At 42.8% G+C, this 17527-nt stretch overlaps 1 protein-coding gene and 1 pseudogene across 4 annotated transcripts in view; both read right to left on the bottom strand.

Annotated features, from left to right (window-relative positions):
• RFWD3 (ring finger and WD repeat domain 3) overlaps positions 1-16388 on the bottom strand; it is a 42908-nt gene extending 26520 nt beyond the window's left edge. For 3 of the 4 annotated variants that reach the window (XM_042968864.1, XM_007083361.3, XM_042968865.1), the window contains exons 1-3: positions 16283-16388; positions 11168-11642; positions 2027-2223 (exon numbers count right to left, since the gene is read on the bottom strand). In XM_042968864.1, coding sequence (XP_042824798.1) covers positions 2027-2223; positions 11168-11640 — 670 coding nt within the window. In that variant the 5' untranslated portion in view covers positions 11641-11642; positions 16283-16388. Of the gene's footprint in view, positions 1-2026; positions 2224-11167; positions 11643-15853; positions 16094-16282 lie in introns of those variants that run through there. The other variant, XM_042968863.1, reaches the window with a different exon arrangement.
• On the bottom strand, positions 4705-5563 carry LOC102959101 (annotated as a pseudogene).
• Positions 16389-17527: the final 1139 nt, after the last annotated feature.

Raw genomic sequence — 17527 nt, forward strand, 5'->3', positions numbered from 1 at the left:
TTACAATATTAATTTAAAAGTCTGTCTTTTCCCCACTATTTGAGATATTCTCTTTCCAATATACTAGAACTTCATGTATGTTTAGATCTTTTTTCTAGATGTTCCAATGGAACACATTTTAGATTTAAATGGTTGCATCTCTGGTATTATTTACCTTGTTCTTCTACTTACTGCAAACTGGGCAACCTGGTTATTATATCTAGAGTCTTTTTTTTAATTTTTTTTTTTTAACGTTTATTTATTTTTGAGACAGAGAGAGACAGAGCATGAACGGGGGAGGGTCAGAGAGAGAGGGAGACACAGAATCCAAAACAGGCTCCAGGCTCTGAGCAGTCAGCACAGAGCCCAACGCGGGGCTCGAACCCACGTACCGCGAGATCATGACCTGAGCCAAAGTCGGACGCCTAACCGACTGAGCCACCCAGGCGCCCCATTATATCTAGAGTCTTAAGCAGACTCGGGGATTTGGGGGGCAGTAACAGTATTTCCTAAGTGCTATGGATGTTTCTTTCTTTTTTTTAATTTTATTTTTAAGTAACCTCTACACACATCATGGGCTTGAACTTACAACCCTGAGACCGAAAGTCGCTTGCTCTGCCGACTCAGCCAGCCAGGCGCCCCTCTATGGAGATTTCTGATTGCAACACATCAAAATGCACATTATGGTCTGGTGGTGTAAGCTTGCTTCCTCCATTGAAACGAATCCCATCAACCTTTCAACCTAATGGTTTTAGGATCCACTGCTGATCTTTGCCTAGATACAGAATTCCATGAGGAGTCACACAATTATGACTTTTTCCTGTCATCTCTGCTTCAATATGAGCTGGAGTTTTTCTATTTCAAAGAACTTCCTTGGGGGTAGGTGGGAGAAATGAAGAGGTAAAGAGAATTTTTAGGGCAGTAAGAGTACCCTGTATAATGATGGGGATGTCATTATACATTTGTCGAAACCCACAGAATGGAAAACCTGAGGTGAACCCTAAGGTAAAGCACGGACTTGGGGTGAACATGCCACGGATTAGATGCACCATTCTGGCGAGCGGTGCTAACAGGGAGGCTGTGCACGTGTGAGGACAGGAGTGTGAGGAAATCTCCACACTGTCCTCTCAATTTTGTTGTGAACCTTAAATACTCTTAACAAACAAACAAAACCTCCTTCATCAGCCAATATTTGGTTTTCCTGAATACAGTTCACCCAGGGGAAACAGGATAAATGCGTAATCCTTTATTTACCAGTTTTCAGAGTAATGCGTCAGGGCTCTAATAACTTAGGATGCTGATAAGTGAGCTTTTAAAAAAGCACATAATTATGAATTAGGATTTTTCACAGATTTGATGTATTTCAACCTATATCTCAATCCATACTCCAAGAATACACCCATTATTCGTTTTGATGCTCAAACTGTCCCATCTTGAGGCCACTTAGGAGCCCCTTTAAAGTTGCTCCTACGCCTACCGACCTGATGACTCTCTGAGAGGTGACTCCCTTGCTTTCTAGCACAAACGCCCTAGGCTCATTTTGTATATTTCCTATCCCAGTCTTGGAAAGCCATTTCTCCAAGAAGTCCTGGGTCCCTTTAGTGGGAAAAGACCATAACCTGGGGTATCAGAGGGTAAGCAGGACATATGCTCCAGGGTCTCTGCCCACTACTGCTAAACATAGCTCTACTTGCATAATACATGGCATTATAGTAGGACTTAAAAACTGGCCGACTAGACAGGGTACCGAATTTACAACGCTTTCCTTTAAATAAAGAACCTACTACCTTATAAGATGTCAAAGAAGATGAAAGAGAATATAAAATGCCATCACAAAGTGACCAACTGACTGGGTCACAGATCACATTAAATTTCAAGTCAGATCAAATCCTCTATATGGAATTATGGCCAGTGAAAGCTTTGTACTGTACGAAGCAGGAATCTACTGACATCTGGGGGCAAAAGGGAAAGTATCACATCACAAGTCTAGACTTTCTAGCTTTCTGGGTATTAGCCCTGTGAATCCAAAACTGAGCAACATACTCACCTTCTATAACAACGGCTCTAGGTTCCTCTCCCTGGACAACCACCTCCTCATACTCTGTGGAGCTGTCGGAATCAGAACTACTGGAGACCTGCAAGTCCTCAGAGACAGGATTCCTGGTCTCTGAACCATGAGACGTGGTTGGCAAACGAGGCTGGGTCCGGCTCACTTGAAAGTAAGCATCCAACGGTGCTCTGGACCTACGTAAGCAAAAAGACAACAGAATTACAGTACCATGGACCATCAACACAAGAAAAAGCCACAGTAATCTGAGAGTAAATCCTGGTCATTTCAACCCATCTTCAGGCAGTTAAATGTGCCTTTGAACACTGAAGCACAAATAGCAGTTTTAGGCAGATGTTGGCTGGCCCCGATATTCTCTTTCCCACTCAATTATTACATTAGCCACACTGGAGGTTGACTCTTGCTAAAACCAAATTCTACTTTACTGGCCTTTGGCCGTGTGTCAGTATCTTTTAAAGGACACAACTCAGCAATCTGTCTCCTGATATTAGGGGTTGAAAGAGAGCGGGAAAGAAGAAAAAGGGCTCTGCTGATCAAAAATGGCCTCAAGGGAATTCTGCTCCTGCAACAACACAGACCAAGGTCCTTCGGGGTAGAATGTGGAGTCCTGCTTCAGTCATCATGGTTTTACCTCTTATTTTAAAACATTATTTTTCTTTTTAAGTTTAAATAATGCCAGCTATGATATCAAATGTCGGCATGATATCAAAAATTAACTCAAGATGAGAAGAGCAGGGAGCAGAATTAACCCTATTCTGGCTGGCTGAGTTTTAACCATACCCATTACTGTGCTGTAGTTTCGTTCACAACCCACCTATCAAACCACACCCTACTTACAGCACAGAATGACATTTGATAGTAAAAATCAGAAAGGTGTTCTGTACTTCCTCTAGCTGATAATTATAAAGTATTACTGAAAGGTAATCTACTTTTAAGTTTTAATAACTGTCTTTATAACATTAAGATACATTATTACCCAGAAACATTGTTGGAGACTGTTCACTCAGAAAAAAATTGATTTCTTCTAGTTCGGCTACAATTTATGGCAAACTAGGGTGTTCTATTAAAAATGATGATAGAATGGAACAAAATAATTATTTGGTATCTAATTCAACAGAAGATACACCTTTGTAAAAAAAAAAAAAAAAAAAAGAAATAAACGTGAATAAATTGAAATGAGAAGTAGCAATTGTGAATCCTTTTTGACTCACAATTTAAAAGTGTGCCGTTCAGGGCACCTGGGTGGCTCAGTCGGTTAAGCGTCCGACTTCAGCTCAGGCCACGATCTTGCAGTTTGTAGGTTTGAGCCCCACATGGGGCTCTCTGCTGTCAGTGTGGAGCCTGCTTCAAATCCTGTCTTCCTCTCTCTCTGCCCCTTCCCTGCTTGCACTCTCTTGCTCAAAAATAAAAAATACGAATTTAAAAAAAGTACAACAATTCAGTGGTTTTCAGCATAACTACAGGTTATATAACCATCACTACTATCTTCTTCCAAAACATTTTCGCCATACCTAAAAGGAACCCTGTACACATATAACCAGTCCTTCCTTCTTCTCCCCTTTCTGCAACCTCTAGCAATCACCAATTTCGGTCTCTGTAGACTTGCCTATTCTGGGCATTTCATATGGTACAATCATAATACATATAGCGTTTTGGGTCTGGTCTCTTTCATGACTTCATGATATATACAAGGACCACGTCACCTGTGAATAGCTATAGTTTGATTTCATCCTTTCTAATTGGAATGCCTTTTATTTCTTTTTCTTTTTTTTTTTTTTTTTTTGTCTAATTGCTCTGGCGAGAACCTCCAGTACAGCGGCAAACAGAATTGGCAAATTCTTGTTCCTGACCTTAGGAGTAAAGCTTTCAGTCTTTAGTAAGTTAGTAAGTTAGATGAGGGTTTTTTTATTCATGGTCTTTATCAGGTTGAGGAAGTTCCCTTCCACTGCTAGTCTGTTCTTTTTATCATTAAAGAGTTTTGTCAAATGCTTCTTCATCTATTAAGATGTTCATGTTTTTTCCCCCTTTATTGTATTAATATAGTATCTATTTATTTTTATTTTTTTTAACGTTTATTTATTATTGAGAGACAGAGACAGAGCATGAGCAGGGGAGGGGTTCATGTTTTTTCCCCCTTTATTGTATTAATATAGTATCTATTTATTTTTATTTTTTTTAACGTTTATTTATTATTGAGAGACAGAGACAGAGCATGAGCAGGGGAGGGGCAAAGAGAGGGGGAGACACAGAATTCAAAGCAGGCTCCAGGCTCTGAGCTGTCAGCACAGAGCCCGACGCGGGGCCTGAACCCACAAACTATGAGATCATGACCCGAGCTGAAGTCGGACACTTTACTGACTGAGCCACCCAGGGACCCTATTTTTTTATATGTTGAATCAGCCTTGCTTTCCTAGAACAACTCCTGTTTGGTTTTAGTGTATCATCTTTTTTATATGTTGTTGGATTCAGTTTGCTAGTATTTTGTTGAGAAACGTTGTATCTACATTCATAAATTACCAATAAACGATATTGGTCTATAGTTTTCTTGTGATGCCTTTATATGCTTTTGGTATTGGAATAATACTGACCTCAAAGAATCAGGAAGTATTCCCCCTGCTTCCATTTTTTGGAAAAGTTTGTTAAGTATTGGTGTTATTTATTTCTTTAGGTGTATGGGCAGATGTTTAGTCTCAGAATGTTTGGAATTGCTTCTCGGTACCAGCAGCCTTGGTGACTTTGAGCTCAGGGAAGCACACAGACTTGCTCAATGGCTAGCACTCGCCCACTGTTACAGTGTTGCCAGTCTAGACATCCCGAAGCAGGGGGACAGGTGCACAGACAAGCTCTGGTGGCGTTTTTCAAAGCAGTTGTATTTTTGGAGGTAGTGGAAGTAGGCTCAGTGGATGACAATGGTTCTTTTCATCTTTATCTTCGTCACCAGACCAGACAGAATCTGCCCTCGGATGGAGACCTTATGAGTAAAGGGGCATTTCTTGCCAGTACAGGTGCACTCAATGGCCTCCTTGGGCATCTGGAAGCCCCGACCAATGTTTTTGTAGTATCACAGGAGCTTCTCCTTGCTGGTTTCTCCAAACAAAACCCTCGTTTTTTGTTTGTTTTTTAATGTTTATTTTGAGAGAGAGAGAGAGAGAGAGAGAGAGAGAGAGAGAGAGAGAGAAAGAAAGAGAGCGCGTGCGCAAGCAGGAGAGGGGCAGAGAGACAGAGAGAGAGAATCCTAAGTAGGCTCCACATTGTCAGCACAAAGCCCAATGTGCTCAATCCCACAATCCATGAGATCACGACCTGAGCCAAAATCAAGTCAGACGCTCAACTGACTGAGCCACCCAGGTGCCCCTAGCAGAACCCTCTTCTTATTTTGAAAGATAATTGGCTACTTTTGGTAGGCATGCTCAGTCAGAATGTCTGCCATCTTCCCAATCGTCTGAAAAAAGGAAAGTCCAGAGGGTGTCTGGGCTTCCTCATCAACTGCCTATTGATTTCACCTTTAAACATTTGGTAGACTTCACCAGGGAAGCCACTTACTTCTGGGCTCTTCTGTGTGAATTTTGTTTTTAAATTACTAATTCAATCCCTTTATTTGTTAATCATCTATTCAGATTTTCTTTCTCTTCTTGAAAGAATACTGATAAACATGTCTTCTTAGAAGTTTGTCAATTTCACCTAAATTATCTAATTTCTTGGTATAACACTGTTCACAGGGGTGCTTGGGTGGCTCAGTCAGTGGAGCATCCGACTCTTGATTTTGGCTCAGGTCACAATCCCAGGGTCACAGGATTGAGCCCCACAGGCTCTGTGCCAGGTGTGGAGCCTGCTTGGGATTCTGTCTCTCTTCCTTTGCCCCTGTTCCCTGCTCTCTAAAACACCAAAAAAAATCCCAAAACAAAAACAAAAATGTTCACAGTATTCCCTTATAAAATTGCTTTCTTCTGTAAGAGTGATAGTGATGTTCTTTCACCCCTGATTACTCTGGGTCTTCTCTCTTTCTTGGTCAGTCTACCTAGAAGTTTGTCAATTTTGTTGATTTTTCAGAAAACCAACTTTTGGATTAGCTGGTTTTCTCTCTTGGTTTTCTATTTCTATGAAATCTATTTCATTCATATCTGCTCTAATGGTCATTATTTCCTTCTTTCTGCTTGCTTGCTTTGAATTCTGGATTTTTTATTTTGCTTTTCTTTTTCTAGTTCCTTAAGCTAGGTTATTGAGTACTTTATCCTTTCTTAGCATGGTATTTAACAGCTATACATTTCCTTCTAAGCACTGCTTTAGCTGCATCCTAAAAGTTTTGGTATACTAGGTTTTTCTTTTCATTCATCTCAAAGTATTTCCTAATTTTTCTTGGTATTTCTTCTTTGAACTCTTGGTTATTTAGGAGTTGTGTGATTTCTGCATACTTGTGAACTGCCCCAAATTCTTTGTTACTGATGTCCAGTTTCATTCTGTTATGGTCAGAGAACATATTTTATATGATTTCAATACTTTAAATTTATTGGTCTTGTTTTATGCCCTAACATATGATCTGTCCTGGAAAATGCTCTGTGTACACTTGAGAAATAGGGATACTCTGCTATTAGGTGGAATTTTCTATTAGATCTAGTAGGGTTACAGTATTGTTCAAGTTTTCTGGCTCCTTGTTGACTTTCTGCCTAGTTGTTAAACTCATTATCAAAAGGGTACTGACATCTCCTATTATTACCGGTGAATTGTAGATTTCTACCACCAATTATGACAGTTTTTGCTTCATGTACTGGGGGCATATAGGTTTATAATTGTTCTATCTTCTAGATGGATTAGGCCTTTTATCATTATAAAATGTCATTCTTGACTCTTAAAACAATCTTTAAAAAAAAATTTTTTTTTAAGTTTATTCATTTTGAGAGAGAAGAGCATAAGCACGAGGTGGGGAGGGGCCGGGAGAGAAAGGGAGAAAGAGAGAATCCCAAGCAGGCTCCACATCACGAGCACAGAGTCCAATGCGTGTCTTGAATGCACGAACCTCGAGATCTTGACCCAAACTGAGGTTGGACGCTTAACCGACTGAGTTACCCAGGCACCCCGACTCTTAGAACAATCTTGGTCTTAAGGTCTATTTCATCTGATATTAGTACATTAACTCCTACTCTCTTATGGTTACTGTTTGCATAATGTTATTTTGGTCCATCCTTTTACTCTCAACCTACTAATATCTTTGAATCTAAACTGTCTTGTAGACAGTATACAGTTGGGATTAAAAAAAAACAACAAAACAACTCAATGCTGCTGATTGATTTGCTGTACCTTTTGATTAGTGTTTAATACAACTGCATTTAAGGCAGGATTTATATCTACTGTTTTGCTGTTTTCTTTCTTTCTTTAAGATGTCTTTTATTTTTAAGCAAACTCTACACCTAACATGGGGCTCAAACTCACAACTGTGAGATCAAGAGCCACAGGCTGAGACTGAGAGGCACCCCTGCTTTGCTCTTTTCTATATGACTATGTCTTTTTTGTTCATATAGAAATGTTTATTCCAAATTCTAATAGAAAAGTTTAGGGGTGCCTGGCTGGCTAGTCGGTGAAGCGTGTGACTCTTGATGTTGGGGTTGTGGATTCAAGCCCCGTGTTAGGTGCAGAAATTACTCAAAAATTTAAAAATCTTGGGACACCTGGGTGGCTTAGTCTGGTGAACATCCAACTCTTGATTTCAGCTCAGGTCATTATCTCAGGGTTCAAGAGTTTGAGGAGCCAAAAAGTCTCCTGGTCTTCGCTGAGTGTGTGACTGTGTGTGTATGCTGGGGCACCCCCTTCAGTAATCAGCCAGGCAGGTGACAATTCTTCCTGCTTGTGCAGAGCCTCAATGCCAATAAGAGTTGAGGAACTAGTGCCTTCTTAGGTCTTTCCTGGGCGCGGGCACAGTTGTACACAGCCCTTGGCATATGTGTGGCCTTCTAGATTTCTAAGAATATGTCAGAGCTTTTCAAAACCCCTACGAAGATCTCATTCCTTAGCTTTTCCTTTTAAGCTTTTTGGTTAGTTTAGTTTGCCCCAGTCGTTACGCACCGCCTCAGGCAGCCTCTGGGGAAAAGGCTTTTAGGCTTTTTAGACTGGGCCTAAGTGCTAAATCAGGAAGAGCCCTGCAGGTGAGATCTTCTAGGAAACCACCAAACAGGACAAAGAAAGGGAATTCTCTGGGAATGAGGCTCTGAAGGAGCTTCCATTCCATTCTACTCCCTCACGTTTTCACCGTGATCGCAGGCAGTGGCTTTTCATGGTTACGCTAAGCCGAAGAGGGATCCGGGAACAAGGAATGTCACGAGGCTTACTGTTCTACTGACATCAGCTGTTTGGTTTGGTTTGGTTTTTAATATTCGCTCCCTGAAAATGGTGTAAGTATCTGTTTAATTTCCAGCATCCTGCAAGTTGATTCTGCTAAAGTTTGCCAACTGTTTCAAAGGTCCAGCCATTTTTACTGATGTCACTCAGGTTTCCTTTTTAAAAAATACTAATAAGCAACTTTATCAACTTATTTTTGGGAATTGTGTGTGAACAGCAGCTTTAGCTACCATGAGACCAGCACATGAGAACAGTATTTCTTAAGTACATTTTAATCAAATGAAATCCACACTAAAGTAAGGCTGAGGGGCTACTGGGCACGCACACTGAGCATTCTGCATAGAAACTGGTAAAAAAATCAAGTGATTAAAAAACACTCATTAACATTAAGATAGTAAAAGGCATTTCCAAAGTCAGAAGGGGACACAGGAAAGGGGACTATCGTCATGAGGAAGTGCTAGGGTGTCTTTGGGAGTACAACCTTGAAACCCAAGAAATGCTCTTTCCCTGCACTTATTATCTCTGAATTAAAAACCAGTGTTAGTTCCTGCCCCTTGCCTAGCCTCTATAGTCCCAGATTCCATAAGCTCCATGAAAACAGGTACCCTGATCTGTCCTGCTCACAATGTATCTCCAAGGCAAAGTTCAGTCTCTCCCAGAGTGGAATGTCAGAAATATTTGATGAATGAGTGATGATGCTGACAGCCAGAATCAGAATCAAGCAGCCTCAAACAAAGAAACGGGAAAGGAGTTTGTGGTCTTGGCTGAGAAGCCTGTTAGGAAAAATACCTCATTACTCAGTTTTCTCCGACTCTGGCTTCTCGGTGGAGTCTGAGGCACAGCTGCTCACCCCGACCCAGGCTGTCAGCACCTGGCCCAGAAACGGTCTATCAGGGGAGTAAATGCCAAACACCATGGTGAGAAATTCACGTTAAGAATTCAGAAGGTATAAAAAAATAATAATAAAAAGAAATTCAGAAGGTAAAATAAGCAAGTGGTCCTGGAAAAGCTCATATTTTAATGTGAATTTAGTGAGGCATTTACTTACAACACAATATTCAGGGGGAAGAAGTTTCAATACCACATTTACGTGGCTCCAGAATCCATGTTCTCTCCACGTAACTGCATAGGCCCTGGCCCCTTAGATTTATTCACTTTGTACAGACAAACATACAGTTGTCAAAGAGCTCAACTAACATCCTTCAATATCTAGATTCTGTAACCCAGTTTCTGAGCACAGAAGCAATTTTCTGATCAGAGTTTAGCTTCTGTGTATAAACACCTTTTAGGAGAATTATGCTAACGGTGCCAGCAAGAGAATTTGGTCTCTGTGGTATTTCCATTTGTCTCTGTAAATTGGCATCTGGTTTATAAGCATCACTCTCCTGTGAGTTGGTAAGTGGACCCCACCAAGAGCAATCAGCTCTGCCCCCAACTCCCCTCCCCCAAGTGAGTATATGAACATCCAAGGCTGAGGAATACTGTGAGGCCTCCTGGCAGTCAGCCAGTCCCTGGGGACACCACTCTCAACTCTCAGCCCACTTACTTTGAAAGCCTCCCCAAACAGTACTGCAAGGTGCCTCCCCTATGACACAAACATACGAAATCTTATTCTGCCTTCACAATCAGAGTGGCACCTTAAATAACAGTAGCATGCGTGTGAAACTCTTGTCGACACAAAACGAAGCACATCAACCCTGATGGGTCACATCCAGAAAAGACCAGGCTCCAGAGACTGGACCAGCTGTAATAGAGCACCCTCCCCTTGCCCCAAACAGTCATCGCCAGAACCCAGGCAAAAGGATGCTGAATCCAGGATCAGAAGGCGCAATCCCAATTCCAGAGGTACCACAGTCAAAACACAAATGATTCCATCAGCTTCCTCATTTGTACAACACAGTGAACAGGTGGCCTAGTTACTGCTTGTTAGTATCATCTCTTCATTTCCATAATGTAAGGAAAACACACGGATCTGACCGAAGCTTCCTCTGTCTGTCTGTCTGTCTAGAAAACAAGTGAGATCAGGGTTCCAATACCAGCTCAACTCCGTCCCTGCAGTGGCTATGAGACCCTGAACAAAACACTTTCTCAGGGTCCAAGTTTCCCTCACATATAAAATAAAGATCTTAAATTCAATCTACGTGAAATAAAGGGTTTCAAATAAAGGAGGAAGTTAAAAAACAGACAAGGCATAGACACTGGTTACTTTTCATAACGACCCTGTCAGGACCTGACGGCTAAGGTCTTCAAGAGGCAAGTTCAACCCAAAAACTATAAAAGAAAATTACTTTCAACTCCGCAACACACTCTCGGGTGAGGAGGGGTGGAATGTTTCCCCACTTAGCGAGATAAGCTCTAACTTTATTGACACCGTACTTTTCACAAGGCTTCTCTGAATCCAGCCCGCCTGTCTTCCAAAGTCTACCACCCCGTTACACGGAATGCCAAAGAACAACGGATCCTGGGTAGCCGAAGTGCGGACTCAGGACTTAAAAAAGTACTTCTGTGACGTGCCAGCGATCTGAGGAAGAGCCACTTCTCCAGAAGCCGCTGCCAACGAACCAGCACCTACTTTCCAAAGCACCTCAGTGTAACTGAGTCTCTCGGTCACTCTGTGAAGTGAATAAGGCAAGCGCTTTCATTTTCATCTAACTCCCGAGGAAACGGGGGTCCAGAAAGGCCACCTGACTTGCCAAAAGTCACAGTGGCAACCCTCGGCGCACTAGGGCCAGAACCGGCGTTCGCAACTCCCAGGGCGGCACCGATCCCGAGACGGACACGAGTTTTTACCTGGCACGGTCAGTCCTCTGAGACGCTCCGGGTCTTGACCTGCGGGAGGCAGACCCCCTCGTCCTCCTGGCCCTCACTGGCCCCACGCTGTTGTCTGAAGGGGGCCTCAGGAACTCCAGCATGCCGTGGAGCCTCTGCAGCCCGCTGAGGAAGCTGTTCATCGACTCCAGAGACGCCACTGGGACCGGGCGGTTAACACCGGGTCCCTGCCCGCGCTCCTCCGAAGCTCCCGGATGAACGTCCTCCGCACCATCTTCTCCCAACCGCTCCACTTCGTCCGTCAGGTCAGCAGACACCCGCGGAGCAGGCTGGAGCGGGGGCGGCCCCCCGTGGCTGGCGGCCACTTCGGCAGGTAGAGGCTGGAGCGGGGACGGTCCCTCCTGGCTGCCGGCCACTTCGGCAGGGGTGGGCTGTTCTGCAGCATGAGGCTCTAACTGCATCTCAAGACTATACTCCATTTCTTCATGAGCCATCACTGGGGAAGTAATGTTCGTAAAAAGTATCAGCAAAGGAGAGAAAACATGCCAGGTAGCCGATATAATCACATCTAAGTCTTCTAGATGTTCTGTTTAAGATCATTCTCGGCAAAACTGAAAATCTTCAAGAGATTTTAGTTACTTATTTTAGGTCAGAAGGGTTCGGCCATCATCAACTTTTGCCCTCCGTAGCAAGTACTTATAAAACTAGCTTTCCAGCTTACCCTTTACAAATGTGAAGGCATGTGATCACAGTACTATCTTCTAAAGCAGAAACATCTAGGAAATAAGAGGGTTGAACTACTGTATCTGAAAGTAATTTCCCAGACCTCCTGCAGTTCTTTGTCATGACCTGAATACAGAGATTTACCAAAACAAATGCATAGAACGCTACATCTGATTTTCGTGGGCAATATTCATCTTTCACAGCACCAAGTTACAAAGGATAAACAGAAAAAGGACATTTTTACACTTGCAAAATTAACTCAATACTAACTCAAAACAGAAATTTACCTAATTTTTCCAAAAAAGGCTAAGCAAATCTGATTTACTTCATCCTTGTTATTGTTTCCCCTCTCTAATGCCATTTGTTAGCCCATTTAACAAACATTTATTCAGTGCCTGTCATGTCCCTTTCCTTATTTGGTTCTTGTCTCTAATTCCACTATGTTAATCCATTCAAGAAATATTAACCACCTGTTAAGTAGTCAGATCCCCCACAGAGGCGATGACACGATAAAACTGTGTAAAGGATAAAACTCTGTAACAGAGTTTATATTCTAGCAAACGCAAGAATAATCAAATAAATGTGGAAATTATACATGGTGATATTTGGTTTTGGGAGGAGTCGCGGAGTACCATTTTAGACGCTCTTTCAGAAAGACTGAAAATTGAGCCCAGGCATGAAGGACTAAAAGAAGCTGCCCATAGGAAGAGCCAAAGAAGAGTTTCAGAAGGAAATCAGTACACAGCTCCCTGATGAGCATGGGTTTCGTAAAACAGAAACCAGGCAGATGTAGTGAACACGGTAATGAAGACTGAAAGTATGGGATGAGGTTGATGAGGCCGAACACTAACACTGAAAGCTTTGGTAAGGAGTTTCTTTTCTTTCTTTCTTTTTCTTTATTTGAAAGAGAGAAAGAGAGAGAGAGAGCGCACATGCACTAGCAGGGCAGAGTGGGAGAGAGAGAGAATATCAAGCAGGCTCTACGTTCAGTATGGAGCCCGACACGGGGCTTGATCTCACATCACTGGGAACATGACCTGAGCTGAAATCAAGAGTCAAGAGTCAAGAGTCACCCGGGCGCCCCAGGAGTTTCTTCTATGTTAGGAATGGACTGTAGGGGGAGCAAGATTGCAAGTAAGCTAAGCCGTTTACAGACTACTTGTGGGAGTGCAAACTAGTGGTCCAGAAGCTCGGGCAAGAGTGGTAGCAGTGGAGATGAAAAGTGGTAGACAGCTATAAGAACTGTCAGCATAGACATGCCACTTCAAATCATAGATTAAACTACCTAAGAAGGAAAGGGAGAGAAGAGAAGTGGGCCAAGGATTCAAAACCGAGGGGTTAACATTAAAAGGGTAAGTTACAGGACAAGAGCCCAGAACAAAGGCTGTGAAGGAGGAGAAAACCTGGTAGAGCATGGTGTCTTGGTCTTGGAAGAATGTTTCAAGGAGGGAATGGTCAAGTGTGTCTAGCGCAGAAGAATGGTCACTAGATTTAACAATGTAGCGAGGACACATAACCTAGAAAAGAGCAGTTTCCGCACAGCGAGGGGGCCCGAGGCCACACTGGAGCAGCCCGAGTAAGGAGATGGAATACAATACACATGGTGGATGAAGCACACGTATCTTTCGTTTTCTAGGCATTCCTGAAAACCCATTAACATGACAACTCCCCCCAACTGCATTAGAGAAAGGATAAAAGATAAATCACAAAGACAAAGCAAATTCAAACAGGGCAGGAGACGATGCAATTTTTGCTAGAACTGGTAACTTAGTAGAGCTGAAAAGAAGAAGCCCAAGTGACTGCAAAGAGGGGGTTACTGTGTGCTACAGAGAAGCAAGCGGACTCCCACCGAGGGGACTGCAGAAACCAGGCAACACAGAGGACAGTGTTGAACGTGGAGCTGAAGAACAGGACTGGTTGAAAGCCTGTCTCAAACGAACAAAAGCCAGCCAAACACACACCTCCTCCACCTCTGCCGTAGGAAGCTGGAGGCTGGTACCAGACAGGCTTAAGACCAGCATGGGTGACAGCAGAGCAGTGAAAATACGCAGTTAAGTGCAAGTCTACAAACTGAACAGTGTGAGACTCTCCCAACTCTTCTCCTCACCTTTTCCCCCTGCACAAATCCAGGACACAATATTCTGGTTTATATACGTCCTCTACCTAAAGCAGGAAATTAGAGGACTCTTCTCTAGAAAAAAAAAAAAAAAAAAAAACAACCTAAAAATATTGACAGTTGTGAATCCCCAAGAAAATGGGTGAGGCTCTGTCCCTCTATCTAACAGTAAAAGCCTACTACCTGATAGCTTGACAGAGTTCAGCCACTCATATAAAGCTTCCAAACAGCCTCAAGGGGGAGGGAAGGGGCTCTCCTTAAAAAGAAACTAATAGCCAAGGATCAACTGACATTTTGAGTAAAGCCTCCAAAATGAGGGAGAGACCAGAGCAGACAAACAGAAAAAACTTGGAGGGAAGAAAGGAAATTAATGCAAGAAACTGTAAAAAACAAAACAAAACCCAAAAACATATGCAAACAAAAACAAAACAAAACAAAACTCCTCAAACTTACAAGAAAAGAATGCCAGGGAGGAAAAAAGGACACATTAGAAAACAAGGAAGAGCTCTAGGAAATGAAAAATGACAGATGACAGCCAAAATAAAATATTTAATACAAGGATCGGAAAAAGTCAAGGAACTCTTTCAGAAAGTAGAATAAAAGATGGTCAAAAAAAGACAGTAATAAAATAAAAATGTTAAGCCAGGATATTTCATTACCTTTAGTCCTGGAAAGAGAACTCAGAAAGTGGAAAAGAAACTAAAACAGATTATAAAGGAATCCACTATAATGCCATTTTTAGGATAATGAAAAACATGAAAAATCAAGCTACTCTCTGGACTTATACAACTGTAGTACAAAACAAACCTGGGCATGAAAAATATCAAATTCAGGAAGAGAGTTCCAAGGTTCTCATGGGCTTCAACTCTATATATGTATGTATGTGTGTGTGTGTGTGTCTATATATATACCTTGTTTTTATTTCTTAAAAAAGAAAAAGAAAAAAGAAAAGGATGCAATTACAGCAAAAGGTTTGTTAGATCCAGATGGTGTGTGCACAGGTTTTTATTTTTTATTACTCTCCGTACATATCTGTATGATTAAATATTAGAAATGAAGTTTCTTCCCACCTTATGTCAGTTTTCATTAAAGAGCAACCAGTTTTCATTAGAACAGCAAAGCAGACAGCTGAATCCAACCGATTCATTACGGTATACACAGTAGCAACAAGTACACAGCAGGTGCTAAATACCTACTGAATTATCCACACACCTAGCGGCAGTCTGGAGCAAAGCTTCCCAACCACTGCGGGGAAATATACATCCTCCAGCCCAGGGCTATGTCAGGAGTGACCAGAGCCAAAAAGCCACCCCAAGCCTTGAGCTGCCTTGTCCTGGACCTCGGTATGCCATACAAATGCCATTTTCTATGTGTGGCGTTTAAGTGGACGCTTAAGACGTTAATTTCCCACTTGTCATCTTTCCAAACTTTGTTACTCAGATAGAAGTCTGTAACAGGTGGGACGATGGCCGCCAATTACAGGATAAGGGGCCGAGGCATGCAGTCTAGCCTATCTGGTTCAAATCCCCGTACTACGTGTGGCACCTTAGGCCGGTTTCCTAGCCTCTCTGTTCAACTTGTTCATTTCTAAAACGGGGATTAAAAGTATTTACTTTTTATTTATTTACTGAGTAAATAGTATTTACTGAGCGCCTGGGTGGCTCAGTCGGTTGAGCGTCGGACTTCGGCTCGGGTCATGATCTCACGGCTCCTGAGTTCGAGCCCCCCGACGGGCTCTGTGCCTGCACAGAGAGCCTGGAGTCCGCTTCGGATTCTGTGTCTCCCTCTTTCTCTACCCTTCCCCCGCTCATTCTCTGTCTCTCTCTCTCAAAAATAAACATCCAAAAAAAAATTTTGTAAGTATTTACGTCACAGTGTCGCTGCGAAGTAAAGCTGGATAAAACCAAAGAACAGGTTCCTCCGTGAACTTGAAAGTTACGCAAGTAACGGGCGCCCAGCGGGAAAGCAATTCTATTTGCACATGAAGAGCTAGGGGCTCGGCACCCCGGATGGAGAACGGCCGGCGACGGACTCTTCTCCTGCCTTCCCTGCCTTCACCCCCACCTCCGGCATCTCCCCGATCAAGCCAGAAAAAGCGTGGGTTCGGGGCCCTCAACCCCAACCGTTGGGGCCGCCCGGAGCCACCGAACCGAACCTCCCTATGCGGCCAGGTTCTGTGCCCGCCCGCAGCTCCCCTCGTGGGGGCGACCCTGGGCCCTGCAGCCAGGGATCCAGCCCGGGAAGTTATCCTGGAGCCAGGGGCCCAAGGCCTGGGTAAAGGCAAGTGCTCCCCTTACCTAAGGCCGGGGGGTACACTGCAGGGCTTGCAAAATCGCTGCGGTGGCGGTCGTTTCTTCGGAAGATCTCGCACACTTGGAGGGCAGCAGCTACTTCCTGAGCAGCTCAAGCTGCCCGCCCGAGTTGCGGGCGCAGCCTGCTCCTATTGGACAGCACTCCTAGACGGCAGCCAATACCCTCTCTTCTTCTTCCGTTGGTCTCCGCGGGCTGAAAAAGCGGCACTCTCATTGGCTGGTTCTTCATTGGCTTGTTCTTCGTAAACTGACTGCGCGAGGCCACGCGCAAGGGGGCCTTGTACAATTGGTAGAAATATTCGTCCGTCACCTGGTGCCCAGCCCACAAAGAGAAGAATCCAACAAGGGTTTCCCCGCTCTTTATTTGAACTTTCTGGCGGGAGAAAGTTGTAAAAAGATCCCTCGGATCTTTCTGGAGCCCGAGCCGTGGGACAGCCCAGCTCATGTATATCCTTTCGTGAGGTTGAAGAGCTCCTGAAAAAGAACTTGCCTACACCATCTCTTTAATTGCAAACCATTGCAATAAATTGCTTGCTAATAGTAGCAAACTATTGTAACTAGGTGACCATGGTCACGTTATTTGACGGCAAACTTTTTTGAGGAATCTTGCTTAAAGTCGAAATCTCACTTTTTAGAAGGAAGACCTAAAAATCTAAACCTCAGGCAGAGACTGCACATTGCCAAAATTTTATTTACTCAGCTGTCAATTTTCAGTGGAATTGGTGGCAGAGGAGAGCATAAATAATTGAAAGTCATGGATAATCCAATTTTCTCCTCTGAACCTGTTAACCAAAGTCAGTGTTAGCATTTGTACTTTTTTCGTTTCCTGCCGCCTAAGGGACCTGCTACTGAGCTATATAGCCTGGCTAATATGAGGAGAAAGAAACTTTCTTTTGTAAACAAACATGAATGAAAAACGTATGTACTCATATAAATCCTGCATGTTCAATGGAGCAAAATTAGAGGATGCAGAGAAGCAAAAAACAAAAATTGTCTCTATCCAGAGAAATCATTATTAACTTTGTTTAAAATCTTCATTTATCTAAATATATACATTTAGATATAGATGGGATAGTGTTTTAATCTTAAAATATATTTTTTGAATTGCTTGCCATGTTAATAAATACATAGGCACATTATTGAATACTGGGTGATTCTTTGAAAAATTTTTAAATAAAAATAGGTGACGTGATAAAAAAAATTGGACAACACAAAGAGCTGTTTAGTGAA

The sequence above is a fragment of the Panthera tigris genome, chromosome E2, assembly GCF_018350195.1.
Source record: "Panthera tigris isolate Pti1 chromosome E2, P.tigris_Pti1_mat1.1, whole genome shotgun sequence".
Lineage (NCBI taxonomy): Eukaryota > Metazoa > Chordata > Mammalia > Carnivora > Felidae > Panthera > Panthera tigris.